Raw genomic sequence first — 20,933 nt, 5'->3', positions numbered from 1 at the left:
GGAAGAAGCTGTTTCTGTGTGCCAGGACCTAAGATGAAATATGGTTACTACCCTGTGGGAATTTGGGGTTTGGGGCTCAGGCTCTGATACCATGTGTGATATTTTCAACTACCTCTTCCTTTTACCAGCATCACATTTTCCTTTCCTAAAGGGCACAGGACTGATTCTTCTAAAAACCTTCTCTGAAGTTGAGTATAAGATGAACTGAGAGTGCAGACCCCTGGGACACTCGTGTGTCACAGACAGACTCAAATCTTTGAAACAAATAATTTAGCGCAACTGAAACCACACTGATTTTCCCCAGTTTTCCACAATGAAAAACAAAGTGACGCTTCTGGAAGGAGTGTGACCTCAAAGTAAATACTGTCCACGTTTTTCATGACTCATCCTTGATGTGTGATTTCAAGTGTAATTTTTATTACACGACCAACTGGCTCACTGATAATTTTATGGTAAAAGGTTGGGCTTTTTTTCCCCAATGGTAAGCAAGATAACTTGCAGTTGGGCTTAACTCCAACTTTTGAAGGTTAAGAAGGCCCTTCCCTCATTGGCATCTATCATTCTTAGCTTCCCTGGTTCTCTTAAAGGCATCTTAGTTTTCAAACCCTATATCCAATTCATCTTAGTAAACAATGCTAGATAATTTGAGTAAGAAGAACCTTGGGCTGGAGAGATAGCTCAGCTATTAAGAGCGCTTGCTACTCTTGCAGAGGACCCAGGTTCAGCCCCCAGCACCCACACAGGCAGCTTATAAGTGCCTGTAACTTTAGTTCCAGGAGACCTGATGTTCTCTTCTGGACTCTGTGGGCATTTGCAGGCACACATACATAAATAATTTTTTATTTGGTTTTAGTTTTGTTCTCTCTCTCCCTCTCGCCTCTCTCACTCTCTCAAAACACACACACACACACACACACACACACACACACACACACACACACACACACACACACACACACACACACCTGACTTTCCTGGAACTTGTTCTGTAGACCAGACTAGCCTCAAATTCTAAGGTGGCCCTGCCTCTACCTCCTGAATGCTAGGATTAAAGGTGAGCTTCACCATGCTGCACTGGTCCTTTTTAAATTAAAAAAACCTCTACCTTTTCCCCCATTTGTTTCTTCCAGATTCTTTCTGATGTATTTGATTAACAAGGATGAAACAGAACACACAGGCCAGGTGAGAAACAAACTGCTTTTAACTAAGAACTAAATAGGTTTGTGTTCAGTCTTCCTTGTACTAAGTCTTGAAACTGAGTAGAACATTAAGGGTTATCAGAAGCTATTAGTCTCTTAGTGCATTTTTCCCATCACCTTTTTTTGTTACTTGCTAAGAAGTGAGAACTCTGTGGTGACTTGAGTATCTTCTCCAAGTTCCCCTGGTAATCCTTCCCAACAAACACTGACATTTTCAAGCCATTGTGTTTACTGCTTCCCTATAGAATAGCTGGAGGTGGGAGGACAGGAGAGAGAAAAAGACAAAGAGAAATGAAGTGGGTGGCTGTAACAGGAGCAGGAGGCTCAGAGCGAGACAGTGAGAGAGACAGCCTAAGAAAGAACGGCCTTGTGTGGGGGTGACAACAGAAATGAGGAGGAGTGGTGAGTAGCTGTGTCAAGTAATTCTGTGACTATGAAAAAGGTGGAGAACACGGGAAGAAAGAGCCTATTTACTTAAAATTCAAATGTCAATGGATAGGAAAACTTTATAGCGCAAACGCTTGGGTTCTAGGAAATGTCTCCCCAACCAGCATTCTTCTCTAGTCCCCAAATTACAGCTAGCATGGGACTGGATATGGCTAGAAGGGGCAGAGGACAGGTTCCCACCTTCCCGTATATCATGATGGGAAGATGTAGCTGCTCATGAAACCAAGCATACTGGGAACAGAGTGAGAACACGCCCATGTGGCCTGGATCAGTTAGCATGGGTCTTCCTAAAGGAGACCACACAAAAACACCCCCGACTCTGGGTTTTAGCTTATCGTGGTTTCAGCACAAAGCGCTCTTTGTTTACACTGTTTCAGGAATCCTATGTATGGAAGATGTACCAGGAGAGGTGCTGGGACTTCTTCCCAGCTGGAGACTGCTTTCGTAAGCAATACGAGGATCAGCTCGGGTAAACCTGAGTTTAAGATGAGCCATGATTCTGGAACGTCACCTTCTAATGCACCAGAATCCTTCCTTACACAACCAACCAACCAAAAACTATACTTGGGAATTGATTTGGCTTTTGTGCCTAATGGACACACACACACAAAAAAGATGGCAAAGGCCAAGGACTCCACCTACTGCTCGCAGAGCTCTCGGCTCTAAAAGCAACTAGCTAATTTGGGATGGTTCCGAGAAATGTGAAGTCTTGAGCACCTGGATGTCATGCAAGAGGACCCTGCCAGGGACCAACAGGCAGAGTGACACAAAATCATGTTCAACTCATGTTAACTGCGATCTAATTTTTCCATGGTACTTGCTAGTGACTGTATCCAGACTCAGCTTGAAAAGCTTTAAGCAGCTAAAGAAATAGAAAAAAAACAAAAAACAAAAAAACAACACTTTGTCGAAACTGAAATATCGATTAAGTGCCTTAAAAATCTCTTTAGATATAGCTATGCAAGTTTTTTATGTTTGTGTTCCAGAAGGACAAGTCCATTAAACAGCTGTGCTGATCTTCTGTCTTATCCATGAAACTGCACTTGGAGGTTATTCACATGATTTCTTCAGTAACAGCTTGTTGACTGCTGTTATTTGAAGAAAGGCACTGTACTGAAATTTCAGAAAAATCTCAATCTTATACCAAACCTGAGTGATGCTTTATGGTCTCATGTAAGTAGTGGAGCTGCCATGTTTTAGGCCAATCTCCTCCAATCAAATGAAGTGCCCACTGCAATAAAGTAACACATGCCAGTTCATGGTGTGGCCTCTTGTTGTGTACCACTGCCAGTTACTCTACAGCGACCTGACTGCTGGAGGCGGGGACATGAGACAAGCAGCCCATGGGCTTCATGAAGAAAGGAAAAGTCCACAGACTAGAGGGTGTTTGCTTTGACCAACTGCATGCTTTGTTGCTTGTGTATATTATCGAAATGAGCACCTGTTATGCTGTACATGTTGACAGGAAGGAAGCTGAAACGCAGCTGTGACATCCCCTGTCCTAAAAGAAATCTATTAGGGTGACTAAGCCAGACAACAACAGAAACAAAGCCCAAAACAAGCCTCATACATGTATTCAGATGCCATCAAACACAGAGGCAGCACTGGCTGCTCTAAGTGTAACAGTACATGCTAGCAAGGGGTAGCTGGTAAAACTAGCCACCCATACTTAGAAGGCAACCAACATTTGCTTCAGGCACTTTCCCATTCTTGATCCCCATTTTCAGGAGATCATACTGTCCAGCCAGTCTTCCAGCTCTTCCTCAGTGACAGTTTTGGATGCCTTTGGCTGCTCAGGTTCCATATTTTTCTCTCCAGTCATAGATGGCTTTTCAGGAACTATGGAAATAAAAGCAACATTAGCCCCTCACATTAGCCCCAGCACTGAGGTCGGTCAAGGCTTCCTTGGGGTTAGGTCAAGGATATAGCTCAACACAAATTACTTTCCACATAACAAGCAAGAACTTCTTATTATTGTCACCCTCTAACATACAATCAATAGTATCCAAACAAAATAAGCAAAGCTACAGGTTTGCTCTTCTATTTATAGTGAAAAGGAATTTGCTCTGCTCACTAGTTTTGTGGCATTTGTTTTAACACAAAGGCCAACAGTGCAGTTCAGTGTCCTTTTCCTTTTGAGGCAATGCTGAAACATCATTGTGACTCTTGAGTACTGTATGCAATATGACAGTCATTTTAGGCCCCATCTCTTCAGATGGGCTACCAGCTCAGAAAAAAAAATATTCATAAGATATGAAACATTCTTTTGCTTTAAAAAAAAAAAATCAAAATACCAAGAATTATGAAGAGTTAGTTTCCTAGCCTGTTTGGTCGATTAAAAGGCCTTCTACTGAAAGGCTTTTATAGCAGTTCAATTTGCAGCTCTAACTTTTATACTGCGACTGGGCTGTAGCCACTTTGGAAGCCTGGCATATTGAGTAAGAGAAACTGTCAGAAAGGTCAGCTCTAGGGAAGCTGTGATTTGCCGCAGGAAGAGAAGCGTAGGACATGGCTGAGTCAATATCAGGCACAGAGGGATATGTGCAGGTGATAGGGTAGGGTGCTCCCCATAAAAACATCAGAATTGAGAAGATGGACGGGAAGTGAAAGCTGTACCTGTTTCCTCCAGGGTTGCCTGCCCATCTCTTTCTGGTTCCTGGTCCTGAGATGTCTGGTCTGGAGAGAGACTGTCTTCCTCTTTCACAGGCCCATCTAAATGCAGCAACATATCCAATTCTTCTTCCAGATGGTCTGCCACTGGCTGTGGTGGGGAGCCAGCTTTCTGCAAACCCTCTATAGGGCTTTGTCTCAAACTGTCTCTGCCCAGGGACCCGGGACAGCCACTGGCAGCAGCAGCAGCCCTGAGCTCGGAGATGGGCCCCCTTAACTGCATGCCCAGCTCCTTGGCATCATCATTTCTCCTTGGTTTCACCTGTGGAAGTTCTAAAGGAACTGCAGTCTGAAAAAGAAAAGTTTAGTAGAGTCCTTGTGTCAGCTGAAGCACAGGAGTTAAGGAAGCCATACAACCCTCGACGTAGTATACTCAATTCGGACAGCCTGTCACAAGGATCTCCTGTTGGAGCCCTACCTCAGCACTCTTCCTGATCCTCCCGGGGACAATGAGGAGACTTCATGGAGGCATCATAGGACTGTGTCTCCCACTCTATTACTCTATATTATGTATAACTAGCACAGAGGTGAAATTAAAAGTCCACATCTTTCTAACCTTGCCCTGAAAGCTAACTGTACCACACACGTTTATTTGAATTGATACGTAAGTTTGTAACAAAGAATGAGAGGGAATTAGCCAAGTAGACTCATTCACTGGGCTTGGATGAAGGGGCAGGAACATTTGCCAAGAAAAAAAGAACTCAACATTATTTGAATACAAATGTGAAGAAAACCAGACACTCTGGTAACATTTATAGAAAACTCAAAACCAGGTAAAGCTATAGTAATAAAGCTAGGGTAATGGCTACTTAGGAGGCAAATAGGAATTCAAAGTGTGTATGGTGGCCTCTTAGGAACTGGAAATATATTGACTCTTGTTGTAGATGTTGATTCCATGGGTACACAAAATTATAGTTGCAAACAGACCTAAAGACTATGGATGTGAGTGTGTGTGCCCATGCGCACTCCTTTCTCAACTGTTCTTCCCGAATTGCCAACATATACCTTCTACATCCTGTCAACGTTACCTTGACACACTTCTTACAGAAGGCTAATCTTTGTCATCCCCACCATCATTCAGTATCTCTCACCTGGACCAAGGTGACAGCTTCCTATAGATGGCTTCCCTACTCTGCCTTTGCACAAGAACACACACAGACATAGCCATGAATATACACTCCAACCCCACGGCCTGCTTTCTCTTCCACCAGCACAGTGTTTACTGATTATTTTCATTAATGCCAATCTGCCTGGGTGGTCATCATCTTTCATTGCAGCTCAAGTGTTCTTACAACTCAGACCTCAGCTTACTGTTGTTTGCTTCAGAAAGCCAGTCCCAGCCACACATGAAGCATCAGGTCCATTACTGTAAGCGCTCATGGCACACCGTAATTCACAGTACTTATTATTTCCATGCAGCTGTATAATTGCTTCACTAAACTGAGTAGTAGCAATCTTTCCTGGTAGGTTGAACTCAGGGAAGGAGAAACCACATCCACCTGCTCACTAATTGTCCTGCTGCTGATTCACAGCCTGATACCTGAATATTCTGTGTCCAGAGCCAGACTTTATAGTCTTTCTTGCATTCAATTCGATTACTTTTGATCCATTAAAATGTATCATATGTAAAACATGACAGTATAACTTCAAACAGCTGTCTTGTTTTCCTTCAAACTTTACAAGATGACACCGCAATACAAGGCCTAAGGAAAGAGCTCAGGCTGAGATATACTGTAGGCCACATTCTTCCCTCTGGTCCTTCCTCTGCCCCAACCCAGCAGCAGGCAGGCAGACTGTATTTACCTGGACCAACTCCGCAGCAACGTTAAGCCGGACTGCAAGAGGCAGCTGCTGAAGGGCTCGAACCAGTGACTCACTATCCACGTAGAGTGCTGAATTCTAGATGAGTTTTTAAAAAGAGAGAGCTGAAGACCCAGAAAGACAGACATGGTATATGCTCACTTATAAGTGGATATTAGCCCAACACAGATGTCCTCTGAGAGATTCCACCCAGCAGGAGATCAGGACAGATACTGGGACATGCAACTGGACTCTGGGCGATGAGCTGTGAATTGTATGCAAGAGTTGGGGGATGGAAAGACACAGTGGGAGGCGGGGGAGTTGTCAGGAGCTCCACAAGGAGACTATCAATGCTGGCGGATCTGGACCCATGGGGCCTGCACAAACTGATGCATCAACCAAGGATATTGCAAGCTGAGGACCTAGACCCCATGATCAGATGTAGCCAGTGGACAGCTTATTCTCTACATGGGGAGGAGGGAGGAGGGGACTCCCTCTGACAAGAACTCAGTTGCCTTCGATTTGATCACTGCCCCTTAGGGGATAGGCCCTGTTGAAACACAGAGGAAGGAGATGCAGGCTCGCCAGATGAGACCTAACAGGCTGTGGTCAGATGGTGGGGGAGGAGGACCCCACCTGTCAGAGGTCATGGGGAGGGAAATATAATGGAAAAGAGAGGGAGAGTGGGAACAGGAAGATAAGGGGGAGATTACAACCAGATGTAATGTGAATAAATAACAACAACAACAACAACAATAATAATAATAATAATAAAAAGAGAGACATGATAAGATAACTGTAAAAAGTCATTCACTGGAGTTACTTTTGTCTGGGAGTCCAATTATCGATCACAGTGAGCTTTAACGTCTCTCTACCAAACAGTGAGCTCGCTCACTTTGAGCCACAATTAGGGCAGTGATCCCCATCACAAGCTGACACTCTAACCTCCAAACTGGGAGAAAATGACACGGCATCCTACTGGGAGCTGGTGGGTAAGCTCTGCTTCTCTTCAAATCAGAGAAGAGTAACTTCCTCTTTCCAGCAGCTGCACTCAGCGTGGTAGCCGTGCCAAACGCTTCATTCCGCCAGGGATTACGTTACACCCGTGCACTGTCTCAAACCAACAGTCCTGCTAAGTCCACGGTCAGTCTGCCACTGGTTATCTACTATCCGATTAGCTACCTTGGAGCTGTCCTGGTGACCTCAGGGACCTTCTAATACAGAGGCAAACACCACGCCCCATCCATGTTTAACAGGTCTCTCACAGGTGCATCTAGGACCATATCTTGTCCTATGACCTCTGACTTCACACTGGCAAGAAGCCAGAGGTCCCCTAGTTTAACCTCTGTCTTGTGGGAACATCTCAAGTTGATAGGTTTACAAACAATCAGAGATGGGCCCTAATTCCTGGCACTGCAGAAACAGTGCCCACCACAGAAGCCCATGTCAGTACCTAGTTCACAAAACTGCAGTATGCAGGGATCCGTCTGGATACGTGACCTGTTTCCCGTAGCCTGTTAGAACAGTCCTGAAATGGCTAGGTTGAAGATAATACAATGACAATGCTAAATGGCATCCTTTGTCCCAGAAAAAGAAATCACCTCTGATTTAGGTAGCATATTTAAGAAATAAAACCCTGGTAAGAATGTGGAAAGTAAGCCGGGCGTGGTGGCGCACGCCTTTAATCCCAGCACTCGGGAGGCAGAGGCAGGTGGATCGCTGTGAGTTCGAGGCCAGCCTGGTCTACAAAGCGAGTCCATGATGGCCGAGGCTACACAGAGAAACCCTGTCTCAAAAAGCCAAAAAAAAAAAAAAAAAAAAAAAAAAAAAAGAAATGTGGAAAGTGGTGGACATCTCAGTAGGTGAAGAGCTTACCACACACAAGCATGAACACCTGAGTTGGGCTCCCCAGAACCTATATAAAAGCTGAGCGTGGCAGAACATGTCTATATTCCCAGCCCAATGGGAAGCAGGAGAGGCAGACAGATCCCAGTCTAACCAAAATGGCAAATTCCAGGTCCAATAAGGGATCCTGTTTCAAAAGATAATGTCAAGTGCTCAGCTTCAATTAATGGTCTACAATGAAATTCCTGCAACTAAAACAGAGGAACATCACAGAAGGAGAGAGACAGAGAGAGAGAGAGAGAGAGAGAGAGAGAGAGAGAGAGAGAGAGAGAGAGAGAGAGAGACCGTGTCTCTGTGTCTCTGTGTCTGTTCTGTGTGTGAGAGTGTAGTGTGTGTCTGTGTGTGTGCGCGCATGTGTGTGTCTGTGTATGTGAATATGTAAAGACTGTTAAGAGCCAGAAGACCAGGATGGCTGGGGCTAGATAGTGCCTTCCAAACATGACAGGAAAGCTGCACCCATTAATTCTTAACAATAAAGTTGTCTAAACAAGATCAAATAATGACAACATTAGTTGACATGCCAAAATGGATAGGAGATATCTCAAAAGTCCTATCCTAGATGAAGAACTACAGGCATTGAACAGCTAGTGGCTATCTGATCCCACATGCTCAGCCTTAAAAAAAAAAAAAAAGAAAGAAAGAAAAAAAAATTGCTTATATATATATATATATATATATATATATATATATATATATATATATATATATGCAACACGAAATGGACTTGATAGGGTGTGTGTGTGTGTGTGTGTGTGTGTGTGTGTGTGTGTGTGTGTGTGTGTGTAAAACAGTAACATTAAAAGTTCATGATTTGAGACTGGGTGGAGGCAAAGGAGGAGTTGGAAGAATAGAAAACTAATGCAAATATAAGTATTAATGTATGAAATTTTCAAAAAGCTAAAAGTATGATAGAAGAAAACACTTGACACCAACATCTGACCTACACACACACACACACACACTTGCATATCACCATAAAAGAATATAAAAAACCCAAGTATATAGTGGCACAGGCCTATACTCTCAACATTTGGTAGATAGCCATAATAGGACCATGAAATTCTCTCTTACAGATCCTTGAGGTATGGAAGTTGTGGGAATTCAGAACATGAGCCATTCTTTACTCACAAACACAGGAAAGACCTTGACTGAAACTTAGGACAAACACAGCCTTTGTGGTTTACAGACTAACTGAAGGTCTTCTATGATATCATTGTTATTTTGTACATTTATCCTACTAAGTGAAGGGTATTAAAGAACAAGGTTAAGGAAGAAATGTGGGAAGGAAAGTTAGTTTGGCAAAAAGAAGCAGAAGAAAAAAGAAACAAATACCAAAGTAATCTATTGTACTAAAATTACAGCCATTAACTTCCTACTTTACAACTGTGAGACATTTACGGATGGCCAAATGAACACAAGCTTGAACCTTATTGACTAGCTCCCTGTACGTTTCCCTCCAGGGCAGGTAGCCAAGAACATATGCGTATGGATTACAGCCCTTTTGCACAGATGACTTTATCTCTGCAATAATGGACAGGTGCAGAGCGCTGGCCTTGAGGAGAGCTAACCTACATTCAAGACACACTTGTCTTACCTGTTTTGGACATGAAGTTTCACTATCCCATTCTTTCTCCTCAGCAAACCGGAACTGTGAGAAGGAGTCCCCTAGGCATAGAAAAAAAATATAGGAACATATATGTATAAATATAAACATATACCATACATACAGAAATATACATATATAGAAACACAGAAATATGAATATATAGAAATATGAATATATATCATACACACACACACATTGTGTATATGTATATAAACACACACACACACATATCATTTTATTCAGAAGATACCAGTTTCTTTAAGTTTCCATTTTAGAGCACAAGGGACATTCTGAAGAGCTAACCTTCCCAAATACAGTGACACAAATCCTGCAAGTGCTGGATTCAGGGCACACATCTGGGCACTAGAAAAATGCTGTTGACAGCTGCCCTTTTTTCATTCAGTTTTCACTCAATAACCCATCATTCCACACATTAAGGAACAACTAAACAGGCCTGCAAAGACGGCTATTTAACCTCGCCCAGTCTATTTCCAACTGTTCTGCTCAGTGTATGAAAAGCAGCTTATATTTGGGGGGAGGGGCAGTAAGGCAGAAAAGGGAAAATGAGACTGAAGGGAGCACCTCTGGATTGACCCACAATGGAACAGACTATCTCTTTGATAAGTTATAAACCTGCATTATCATTCTAAACTTCACCCAGTCAGAATGTCAAACACACACTAAACTTGAAGACGGCACATTAGACCATGGCGTAAACCAGTGTACTACTCTGAATTCTTGAGATAAGCAAGCGAGGACGCATGATGGTAACATGAGCACGCATTGAAAATGATCCTGGGCAGCAAGCTCTATGCTCCGCCACAAGGCTTGCTATGCACATGTATACACATCTGAGAATTTGCAGTAATAATTCATTTACACACAAAGACTTCTCTCTCTAGTTTTCATGTGGATCTAAACTTTGTTCCCACTTCCTCTGCCGTCTACCTCCCCAGGCAGCCTGTTTTGGTGTTTTCATGTATCTACTACAGTGCTGTGTCTCTTCGCCCTGAAGACCATGTGTCTCTCCCCCTTCATCTCCTACCTGCATTTTAAACTCCTGCACAGACTTACTTCTAAGTGTGTTACCTTCCAGGTGATATAACCACAGGATCTATTCTTTTCTTTCAAATAACAGAGTGGGGGGGGGGCAAAAGACTTCAAAAATGAAGAGATATAAAAAGGTGAAAAGTAGGGCCTTCCTCTACATCCACAAGCCTAAAATGTGTGGTCATCACATTAACATATGGCAAGATCAGGTGCCAGAGAAAGGACCCAAAGTGGGGAAGAATCAATACATTTCATTGTTGGTAAACCAATTTGATAGTTCAACATTCTGAAAATGAATGAAGTCTCGGAGTCCATGTGTGCATGTCACTGTCCACGCTTACTGTGTAAATGCGTGTGCAACATTTTACCCACACTACTTTCTATGAGAGGAAATGAAACTGTAGAGTTAGAATACAGAAAAGAGTTATAAGCTAATACAAATCTACCTAGAAGATTGGAAGAGAATTCTCAGAGAAAAAGTTGAAATCTTAAATACCTTAGTTACTAAATAAAGAACAAGAATGCAATTGTTTCACAAAGTTGGGTGGGGGACCAAAACAGAGAAGGGTATGAAAGAACCAACTTTGTATTCTTTTGACAGTGAGGGGGCTGGAACCCAGTGCTTTGTGCTTGCTAGGCAAGTACTTTACCACAGAGCTCTAGCCCTAAGCCGCATTTATTTCCTTAAAGATATGCACATCAGCCAATCTCACCTAGGTAACTGAAAGCAAGGAAAACTGTGCTAAAAATATAATTGAGGTCGCCTAGATGCATCAGCAGGTAAAGGCGTTTGCCACCAAGCCTGATGACATGAATTTGAGCCTCAAGACCAATATGCGGAAGGAGAGAACTGACTTGAGTACTGTCCTCTGACCCTGACACACACACACACACAAACACACACACATTTGGTTGGCCATGGTGGTATACACCTTTAATCCCAGCACTTAGGACACAGAGACAGGTGGGATTCTGCATTCCAGGCCAACCTGGTCTACATAAAAAATCCTAAACCAGTCAGTCTCCACTGTGAAATCCAGCCTCAGGGGGAAAAAAAAAAAGAAAAAAAGAAAAGAAAAAGAAAAAAATGTCTGTGTGTGTACAAACTCATACATGCATGTGTGAGTGTGTGGGCATATATTAACTTCACTGGCTGTGACGAATTATCAATATTAGAAAAAATGAAACCATGCTAATCTGAAGGAGATTATCTGAAGAAGACTGTTAGTATTGTCCTAAGAAAACTGAAAGGAATGAATAGAAAATGACTCAGGAAATATAATACAAACCAGGTCTCTCAAAATCCAGTTAAAAGTAAAATGGAAGAGCATAACATACATTTACACAGAATTTCTACAAATAAATGATAAACAATTATTAAAAGCAACTAGTTCAAATATCTAACCAAGAGAAATGAAAAACAAATTTAACTAATTTAATCTACAGTCAATACTCAGTTCAAATCTTAAAGGGACTTATCAAACATTTTTTTAAAAATGTAAACCATGATATGCAAGGCTTGTTTGTTTTTAAAACAGCCTCACTATGAAGCCCTCACTGATCTGGAACTCACTATTTAGATAGACTAAAATGGCTTCAAACTCAGAGATACACCTGCCTCTGTCTTCCAAGTGCTGGGATGCTGGAGTTAAAAGCATGTGCCACCACATCTGTCCTAGATATACCGTTTCAAAGGGTGAATAATTTCTCTTCTTGATTTAAAAATATATTCAAGTAGAGAGTTACTCTTAAAATAGGAGAGAGCCAAAGAGATCCATGTGTCCATTCAGACATCAGAAAAACATGGTAACTATGGAAAATCAGTCTTTGTTAGGGCTAAAACAGCAGGCTAGCTCAGATGGAGGCTGGTGCCTAGTAAATACAGAAAGCCTATTTGCAATGTTGCTATGACCACAGGCACACTCTTACAGCTGTCAGTACTGGGGAGCAACAGGCCTGCATGGTGGCTACATGATGCCCACATGATGCCTGTATGGTGCCTACATGGTGCCTACATGATGCCTGCATGGTGCCTACATGATGCCTGCATGGTGCCTGCATGGTGCCTACATGATGCCTGCATGGTGCCTGCATGGTGCCTACATGATGTCTGCATTGTGCCTACGTGATGCCTGCATGGTGCCTACATGGTGCCTGTATGGTGCCTACATTGGCCTGCATGGTGTCTGCATTGGCTTGCATGGTGCCTGCATTGGCCCACATGGTGCCTACATGATGCCTGCATGGTGCCTGCATGGTGCCTACATGATACCTGCATGGTGCCTATATTGGCTTGCATGGTGCCTACATGATGCCTGCATGGTGCCTACATGATGCCTGCACGGTGCCTACATGATGCCTGTATGGTGCCTACATTGGTTTGCATAGTGCCTACATGATGTCTGTATGGTGCCTACATGATGCCTGCACGGTGCCTACATGGTGCCTGTATGGTGCCTACATTGGCCTGCATGGTGCCTGCATTGGCCTGCATGATGCCTGCATGATGCCTGCATGGGGCCTGCATGAGGCCTATATGATGCCTGCGTGGGGCCTATATGATGCCTGCATGAGGCCTATATGATGCCTGCGTGGGGCCTATATGATGCCTGCATGAGGCCTATATGATGCCTGCGTGGGGCCTATATGATGCCTGCATGAGGCCTATATGATGCCTGCGTGGGGCCTATATGATGCCTGCATGAGGCCTATATGATGCCTGCGTGGGGCCTATATGATGCCTGCGTGGGCCTATATGATGCCTGCGTGGGGCCTATATGATGCCTGCGTGGGGCCTATATGATGCCTGCGTGGGGCCTATATGATGCCTGCGTGGGGCCTATATGATGCCTGCGTGGGGCCTATATGATGCCTGCATGGGGCCTATATGATGCCTGCGTGGGGCCTATATGATGCCTGCGTGGGGCCTATATGATGCCTGCATGGGGCCTATATTGGCTTGCATGGTGCCTACATGATGCCTGCATGGTGCCTACATGATGCCTGCACGGTGCCTACATGGTGCCTGTATGGTGCCTACATTGGCCTGCATGGTGCCTGCATTGGCCTGCATGGTGCCTGCATGATGCCTGCATGGGGCCTGCATGAGGCCTATATGATGCCTGCATGATGCCTGCATGGGGCCTGCATGAGGCCTATATGATGCCTGCGTGGGGCCTATATGATGCCTGCATGGGGCCTATATGATGCCTGCGTGGGGCCTATATGATGCCTGCGTGGGGCCTATATGATGCCTGCATGGGGCCTATATGATGCCTGCGTGGGGCCTATATGATGCCTGCGTGGGGCCTATATGATGCCTGCGTGGGGCCTATATGATGCCTGCATGGGGCCTATATGATGCCTGCGTGGGGCCTATATGATGCCTGCGTGGGGCCTATATGATGCCTGCATGAGGCCTATATGATGCCTGCATGAGGCCTATATGATGCCTGCAATGGGGCCTATATGATGCCTGCATGAGGCTATATGATGCCTGCATGGGGCCTATATGATGCCTGCGTGGGGCCTATATGATGCCTGCGTGGGGCCTATATGAATGCCTGCGTGGGGCCTATATGAATGCCTGCGTGGGGCTATATGATGCCTGCCATGGGCCTATATGATGCCTGCATGGGGCCTATATGATGCCTGCATGGGGCCTATATGATTGCCTGCATGGGGCCCTATATGATGCCTGCATGGGGCCTATATGATGCCTGCAGTGGGGCCTATATGATGCCTGCGTGGGGCCTATATGATGCCTGCTGGGGCCTATATGATGCCTGCATGGGGCCTATATGATGCCTGCATGGGGCCTATATGATGCCTGCATGGGGCCTATATGATGCCTGCATGGGGCCTATATGATGCCTGCATGGGGCCTATATGATGCCTGCATGGGGCCTATATGATGCCTGCATGGGGCCTATATGATGCCTGCAATGGGGCCCTATATGATGCCTGCATGGGGCCTATATGATGCCTGCATGGGGCCTATATGATGCCTGCATGAGGCCTATATGATGCCTGCGTGGGGCCTATATGATGCCTGCATGGGGCCTGCCTGCATGGTGCTAGGACAAGATTCACTAATAGAAACCAGTATTTCAGTTAGGCTTGTGTTGTATTTGGATATTTGTGAAATGAATACATAATATCATATGAAACCCTTTTAAAACTAGGAAGATCTTCATGTACTGACACCAAAAGGTAACTGTTGTCTCAATTATATAAAAATCAACTTGCAGAATATGAATATGATACATAATATCCCCAGTACTAAGGAAATGACACAAGACAACTATAAACCTATTTAAGACCAATTATCTCTCAGGGTAGTGGGACTGAAGGAAATTTTCATCTCTACAAATACTGGTCCAGTTGAATTTTCCTTTCTCAACAACATGCTGCTTTTGGCACAGAACCAAAGAGAACTAAGGGAATCTGTGAAAAAATTCAATATTCTTGAGGGCAGTCACTAAGGTCTGCCAGCCCCAGAATTTATTATTGTATTAATCAATTATTCTCTTATTAACTGATAAAGTCCTCTCTACTTTTGCTACAGTTCTCTGATTTCCACAGAATATAACAAATTCTCAGTAAATACTTTATATCTGGTATCCCAATATTTGATATGTTGACACCATTTGAAGGCATGAAAACCTAAATTAAGAAACAAACTACTTTTATTTTGGAAATCACCATGGACTTCTGAAATAATGTCTAGAGTGTTTTTTAAAAATATGAACTTTTACAGAATCTACATATTCCCATAGTGGCAGTGTTGGTGAAATTAAAGAGGCATATATAGCCCATCACTGCATAGAATCTACATATTCCCATAGTGGCAGTGTTGGTGAAATTAAAGAGGCATACACAGCCCATCACTGCATTTATGATGTCAGCACTCTTTCTCTGCTTATCATGACAACATTGGCCAACAGGTGTCATATGGCTCTAGGGAAAATGGAAATATGCTTGCTAGAATCCACAGAACAGGATGGGTTGCTTTCAAAAGTCTGCCACACGTCACAGAAAACATTGCTTTCATTTTAAGCTTATCTCTTCAGTCCCATTAACAAAACAAACAAACAAAAACACTTTCAGCCAAACAAAAGCAAGTAACACAATCAGAAAGCCTGGGCATTCAGGTCAAACTCTGAAGAACTCTGGGAGAACATAAACTAGATGGTGGAAGTGTTCAAGCCTCATAACCCATTCCTATCATGTGCTCATGCAATTCCCACAAGTGCCATCTGTCCCAGTTACTACGATTGTTTGCTTGCTTGCTTGCTCGCTTGCTTTGGAATTACCAGACCCACCTACTGTCTGAGTTTTTAATCATGAACTTGACCCATATCCCATGTGTTGCTAGCTCTGGACAAGCACTTCACTGGAAGCTCCATCTCCGCCCCCACTCACAGGAATAGGAGACCAACCTACTGGCCTTCCTTGCCAGACTCCCTTTGTTTACTTTGTTTACTTTGTATACTTTGCAGGGCAGTGTCTGGGCCCCTGTGCTCCAGCAGCCAGGCTGGGCAGCTTCAAGTTTTGCCTCTGGGCTCCCCCTACATCTTTCCCTGGGTACCTCTTTTCAGCTCTTCAGCTCCCCTGGTGCCACACTCTGTGGTCCCTGAAAGGATTGCCCAGAGCTTCAGGCCTGTCTACACATCTGGATAGCAACACCTCAGGACTCCACAGTGGCTGAGGTTAAATCTCCACAGCCCTGGGGCCTGAGATCAGACACGGAGAAACTGAGAAGCTGAAGCCACAGAGAAAGCAGCAGCACCTGAGGCCTCAGTTAAGGCTGCTGCTGCCAGGGCACTCAGGGGGAGGGAGACTGCAGCTAGTCTAGCCATTCCTCCAAGGCAGGGAGCTTGACATGGTCTGATACTGCCAGCCAGTGACAAGAACTAGAAATCTGACCTTAGTGTAAGATCATAGTTTAGTTAAGGAAAGTTGTTTAATTGAGACTTCAAGTCTCTGTAAACCCCTTAGGCTGTGAGTTAATAATAGGTCCCCCCCCCCCAACACACACCTGTCACAGGGCCATCCCCCAGGCCCTCAATGGGACCTCTCCCAACCCACCAATCCTTAAGCTTCCCCCAAGCTCAGGACTTGAAATCTTACCAATCCTCACTATGGAAATCTCTGCCCTAGAAAGCTACCACCCCCTAAAACACCCCATATAGAGGCTATGTTTGCCTAGTTCTCTGCTGTCTTCTCCTGGGGGCAGAGGCAGCTACTCCTGGATTCATCCCTCCAATAAATCTTTTAAGAGATTTACTGCCTAGTGTGACTCTCTCATCAGAAGAAGCAATAAAGAAAGAAGAAATGAAGAAGGAGTGGAACTCAGGCTCCAAGGCTCCTCCGCTCACCAGGGGTTGAGGCAACCCTTCGCTCGGAGTTGTAACGCCTCTGCTGAGGCCTCCTCCTCCCAGAGCTGTGTGTTTCCTGGGTTCCCATGCCTTAGGATACCCTTGGGACACTGTCCCACCTCAGAACTGTGTGGTTCCTGGGCTCCTGTGCCTCAGGATAGATACCCTTCCCTTTCCTGGACACCTTCCCACCCAATCAGGAAGGCAGTCCAACACAACCAAGCTCCACAATGGTTGTCATGGAGATAGAAGGCCCTAGTTCTCTCTGAAGGTTCCTCATCTATGAAACAATGCAATATTTGGAAAATCAGAGTAAATCTTAAGTCCACAAGCTCACACACATCATTCCAGGAAAGAGCCAAGCTCAGCCTACAAGGCATAAAAATTCTTATCATTTTCAATTTTTAGCTTTTAAATTTTTTAATTTACCATTTTAAATATGTCCTGCAGTAAAACAGAGCAGCACCTGACACTGTTACAGGGATGGAGACAATATAAGCCATTAAAGTATCTTAAAAGTTAGGTCAAGCTCAAACCAGAGAGGTAATCAAAATCTCCTTTCCTGCCCAACCATGACTTATAATTAGCTTTTCTTACCAGCTGTGGGGCTCCCAAAGCCCTTAAGCATCAAACGTACACATTGAGCATTACATGTAGGATGCACCTATCTTTACAACGCCCCCTAAAAACCAGCTGTCATCTGCATGGAGTATGTGGAGGGATGGCAGGGAGTCGGAGATCGTAGAGCTCTAGACCTCATGGAGAAGGATGATGCTTCTGGCATTCTGGAACTTAGAATGCAGTTTTTTTCCCCTTCAAGTTACTGGTGAAATGCTTCTGTACTGACTGTATCAGTGCTGACAGTATGGTAAAAAGTTTTAGATCAATCATTTTTACAGGAAAGCCAACATCAAACCCTGGCTCAGCACTCAAAGACAAGAGTAAACAATCTGAGAAGACTGAATAAGAGAATCCAAAGAACTTCAGAGGGACAAGAAAGCAACAGGAGGGCAGAAGAAATAGGAGAGAACAACAGGGGCACAAATAAGAGCAAGGTACAATGATTTACATGTATAGCATTGTCATTTGAGGCAGTGACATGGCTCAGTGGGTAAAATGCTTGCTATGTAAGCCTGATGACCAGAGTTCAATACCTAGAATCTACTTAGAGGCGAAAGAAGAAAACTGACTCACTATGTTGTCTTCTGACCTCCACACATGTGCCCTTGTGTGTATATAACCCCCACATACACATCATACACAATACAAAATCAGATTAATACAAGTTAAATGTCATAAATTCATTATTTTCTATGCTAGCAAATATATATAATACACACACACACACACACACACACACACACACACACACACACAATTTTTGTCTCCCATCTATAACCTGGTACCCTCAGAACTAACTTTGAACCTAATACCACCAATACTAATTTTCTTGTTTACCTTGGCTACTAAAAAATATCATATAAACAATCAAAAGGTTCAGATCTAATAATTGATGCACACAGCCCAAACATAAGAAAAAAAATGTCAATGCCTACATAGGAAAAATATTATAATTAAGGAGTCTTATTTATTTATTCAACAAAATTACATACAGCTAGACATGACAGGGTGCTGCTCCAAAGAAGACTGAATTGTTTGATGCCCACTTGAAGTAAGGTCATGAACACACAATCAAATACAGACCATGCAACAGTAGACACAAAGACACAAAGAAGTGCCATGCTGCGGTAGAGGAGGATGGACTCGGGGGGGGGGGGGGTTTGGGAGGCTTCCTAGAAAAGGTGAGGTCTGATTTGAAAGATGACAGAGGGGGAAAAAAACCTACAAACACCTAAAAGCACAGCCTAAATCAGAAGGAGAAAAAGCAGCTATTAAGGGCCCTAAAAGGAGTTTGGTTTTCTAGAACATAAACTGTGATGAAATAATGAAAAGACAAGTTACAAATGGTAAAAGCTCATTATAACTGTGAAGATGTCAGAATAATGTTAATTTAAAAACAACCTCAAATTACAAATAGTTCACAACTAATACTCATGTTTGATGCTATTAATATTAATATTCCTATTATTTATAATGTAAGAGCTATAAAACACTTTGGAAATTCAGATGTGATGTATTTCTCACAGATACTCTAAGAGATACTACTTAAAAATATCTTTCAGAAAATACTCATTTTTTGTTTGAGCACTTCAGAATCCTATTGTTGCTATTGGGTTCTTTGTTTTTGGTGCTAGATATGGAACCTGGGGCAGAACTACATCTCTGGCTCCATTGTCCAGAACTCTACATTAGAATATCAAAATCTATTCCAGTAACAGAACCATAAAATGGATATCACTTAGCTACAAAAGAAAAAGACTTTAAGTAGTATATAAAGCAAAAATTTTAAACTCTAAAGCCACATGATTCAAATGGTAGTGGACTTGTGTACTTACTAGTTACTTGGTCAGGGTCTATTTAGTCTGGGCTGGCCTTGAACTCACAATCTTCCTGCCTCAGCTTCTCCAATGCTGGGACAGGTGTGTGTCACCACACACTTTATGTGGGACCTTTAAATCTCAGCCAGTATAATAAAATTATTCTTACCAGTTCCAAGATCATTTCTGTCCAGACCCATTGGCTGTTTACCTTTTATTGCCCTCCCTCTGTTGGCATGGGAACTTTGCTTTGAAATTAGTAGACTAATTAAAAGATTCCCACTGTTCCTTGGATTCATCTATCTCACATATCAGTGTAAGTCTTAATTATCCATTTTTCCACCTCTTCCTTCTATTGAGCTCAAAGAGTAAGAGTAAGTTCCTGCATGGAGGAAAACCCAGCATTGGATTTACTTTCTCATTTCAGTGCCTTGTTTGTTTTTGGAAAACACTATTTTACTTAGCTGTGATTTAAGTGAGCAAACATTGAATTTTAAAAGATTTTTTGATTAGGCTTCTTGTCAAAATTCAGCTCACATAAAAGTACAAACTGTAGCGTCCACGCCACCAACTTGGCATACGGTATCAGGGCAGGTCCTGCACCGTAGGCCAGAGTGGCCCTGCTCTGTTGGCATCATGCACCACTAGCAATGTCTAGGTTTCCACACCTTACTGCAGAGTTCTCTTTTAGAGTCTCTGGGCAGTATTTGCAGCAGTTACAGTAGCACATGCACTCTGCCCTTTGTGAGGGTTCCAGCCTCTATTTCCCATGGAATCAAAATGGTTTCTCCACATTACACACACTGCAGTGTGGGATTAGAGGAGTGCCTGGCACACTGCAGACAGAAACTGTGCTTACTGCATAATTCTGTCTTTAGAAGAATGAGTGAGTGAATGAATTGTATATCCAGTGAATAAATGTATAATTCTAAGATTAAATCAGAAAAGTTACTCTATGTGCCATGAAGAAGTAGGAAATGGAGAAGTAAGAAAAAATATTTTTCATGAAGTTTGTTAAGTATGTAACAAAAGCGTAAAATATACAAGTATGTTTGCAATTATAACTTTCTTGGACTGAGGACCTCAGATGAGAACAAATGGGAGAGAGTGAAAGATGACCAAGGTCTTCAGTTGCAGTTGCTCTTCAATGGTTCTCAGAATGAAGAGAGGAAACTAAAGATAAGCTAAGGTGTAAATATTTAGAGATGACTACTGATGTCAGTAAGACAGCAAGTCATGGCACGGTTGTTAAAGGGGTTATGGCAAGTTCTAAGATACAAAAAAAAACAAAAAAACAAAAAAAAAAAAACATGGCTTTGAAAATATTCTATTTGTTCATAATAAACACACTTTAGAAATTCCTCCTAGGGAAATGTTAATATATAGGAAGAGATTTATACAAACAGCAGCCTTGCTTACATTAGAAGGCAGGATGTCC

The 20,933-nt window shown here is 43.2% G+C and overlaps 2 protein-coding genes across 2 annotated transcripts in view; one reads left to right on the top strand and one right to left on the bottom strand.

Annotated features, from left to right (window-relative positions):
• Ryr3 (ryanodine receptor 3) overlaps positions 1 to 2,247 on the top strand; it is a 532,014-nt gene extending 529,767 nt beyond the window's left edge. The window contains 2 exon segments of the mRNA XM_051144331.1: positions 1,131 to 1,182; positions 2,024 to 2,247. Coding sequence (XP_051000288.1) covers positions 1,131 to 1,182; positions 2,024 to 2,119 — 148 coding nt within the window. The 3' untranslated portion in view covers positions 2,120 to 2,247.
• Positions 2,248 to 3,204: 957 nt separating this feature from the next.
• The window catches only part of Aven (apoptosis and caspase activation inhibitor), a 121,176-nt gene continuing 103,447 nt past the window's right edge, over positions 3,205 to 20,933 (bottom strand). Inside the window, exons 3-6 of the mRNA XM_051144894.1 lie at positions 9,616 to 9,686; positions 6,120 to 6,215; positions 4,263 to 4,605; positions 3,205 to 3,485 (exon numbers count right to left, since the gene is read on the bottom strand). Of these exons, the coding sequence (XP_051000851.1) occupies positions 3,370 to 3,485; positions 4,263 to 4,605; positions 6,120 to 6,215; positions 9,616 to 9,686 (626 nt within the window). The 3' untranslated portion in view covers positions 3,205 to 3,369. The remainder of the gene's footprint in view (positions 3,486 to 4,262; positions 4,606 to 6,119; positions 6,216 to 9,615; positions 9,687 to 20,933) is intronic.

This window comes from Acomys russatus, chromosome 4, assembly GCF_903995435.1.
Source record: "Acomys russatus chromosome 4, mAcoRus1.1, whole genome shotgun sequence".
NCBI lineage: Eukaryota > Metazoa > Chordata > Mammalia > Rodentia > Muridae > Acomys > Acomys russatus.
This window is presented reverse-complemented; position numbering and strand designations above follow the sequence as displayed.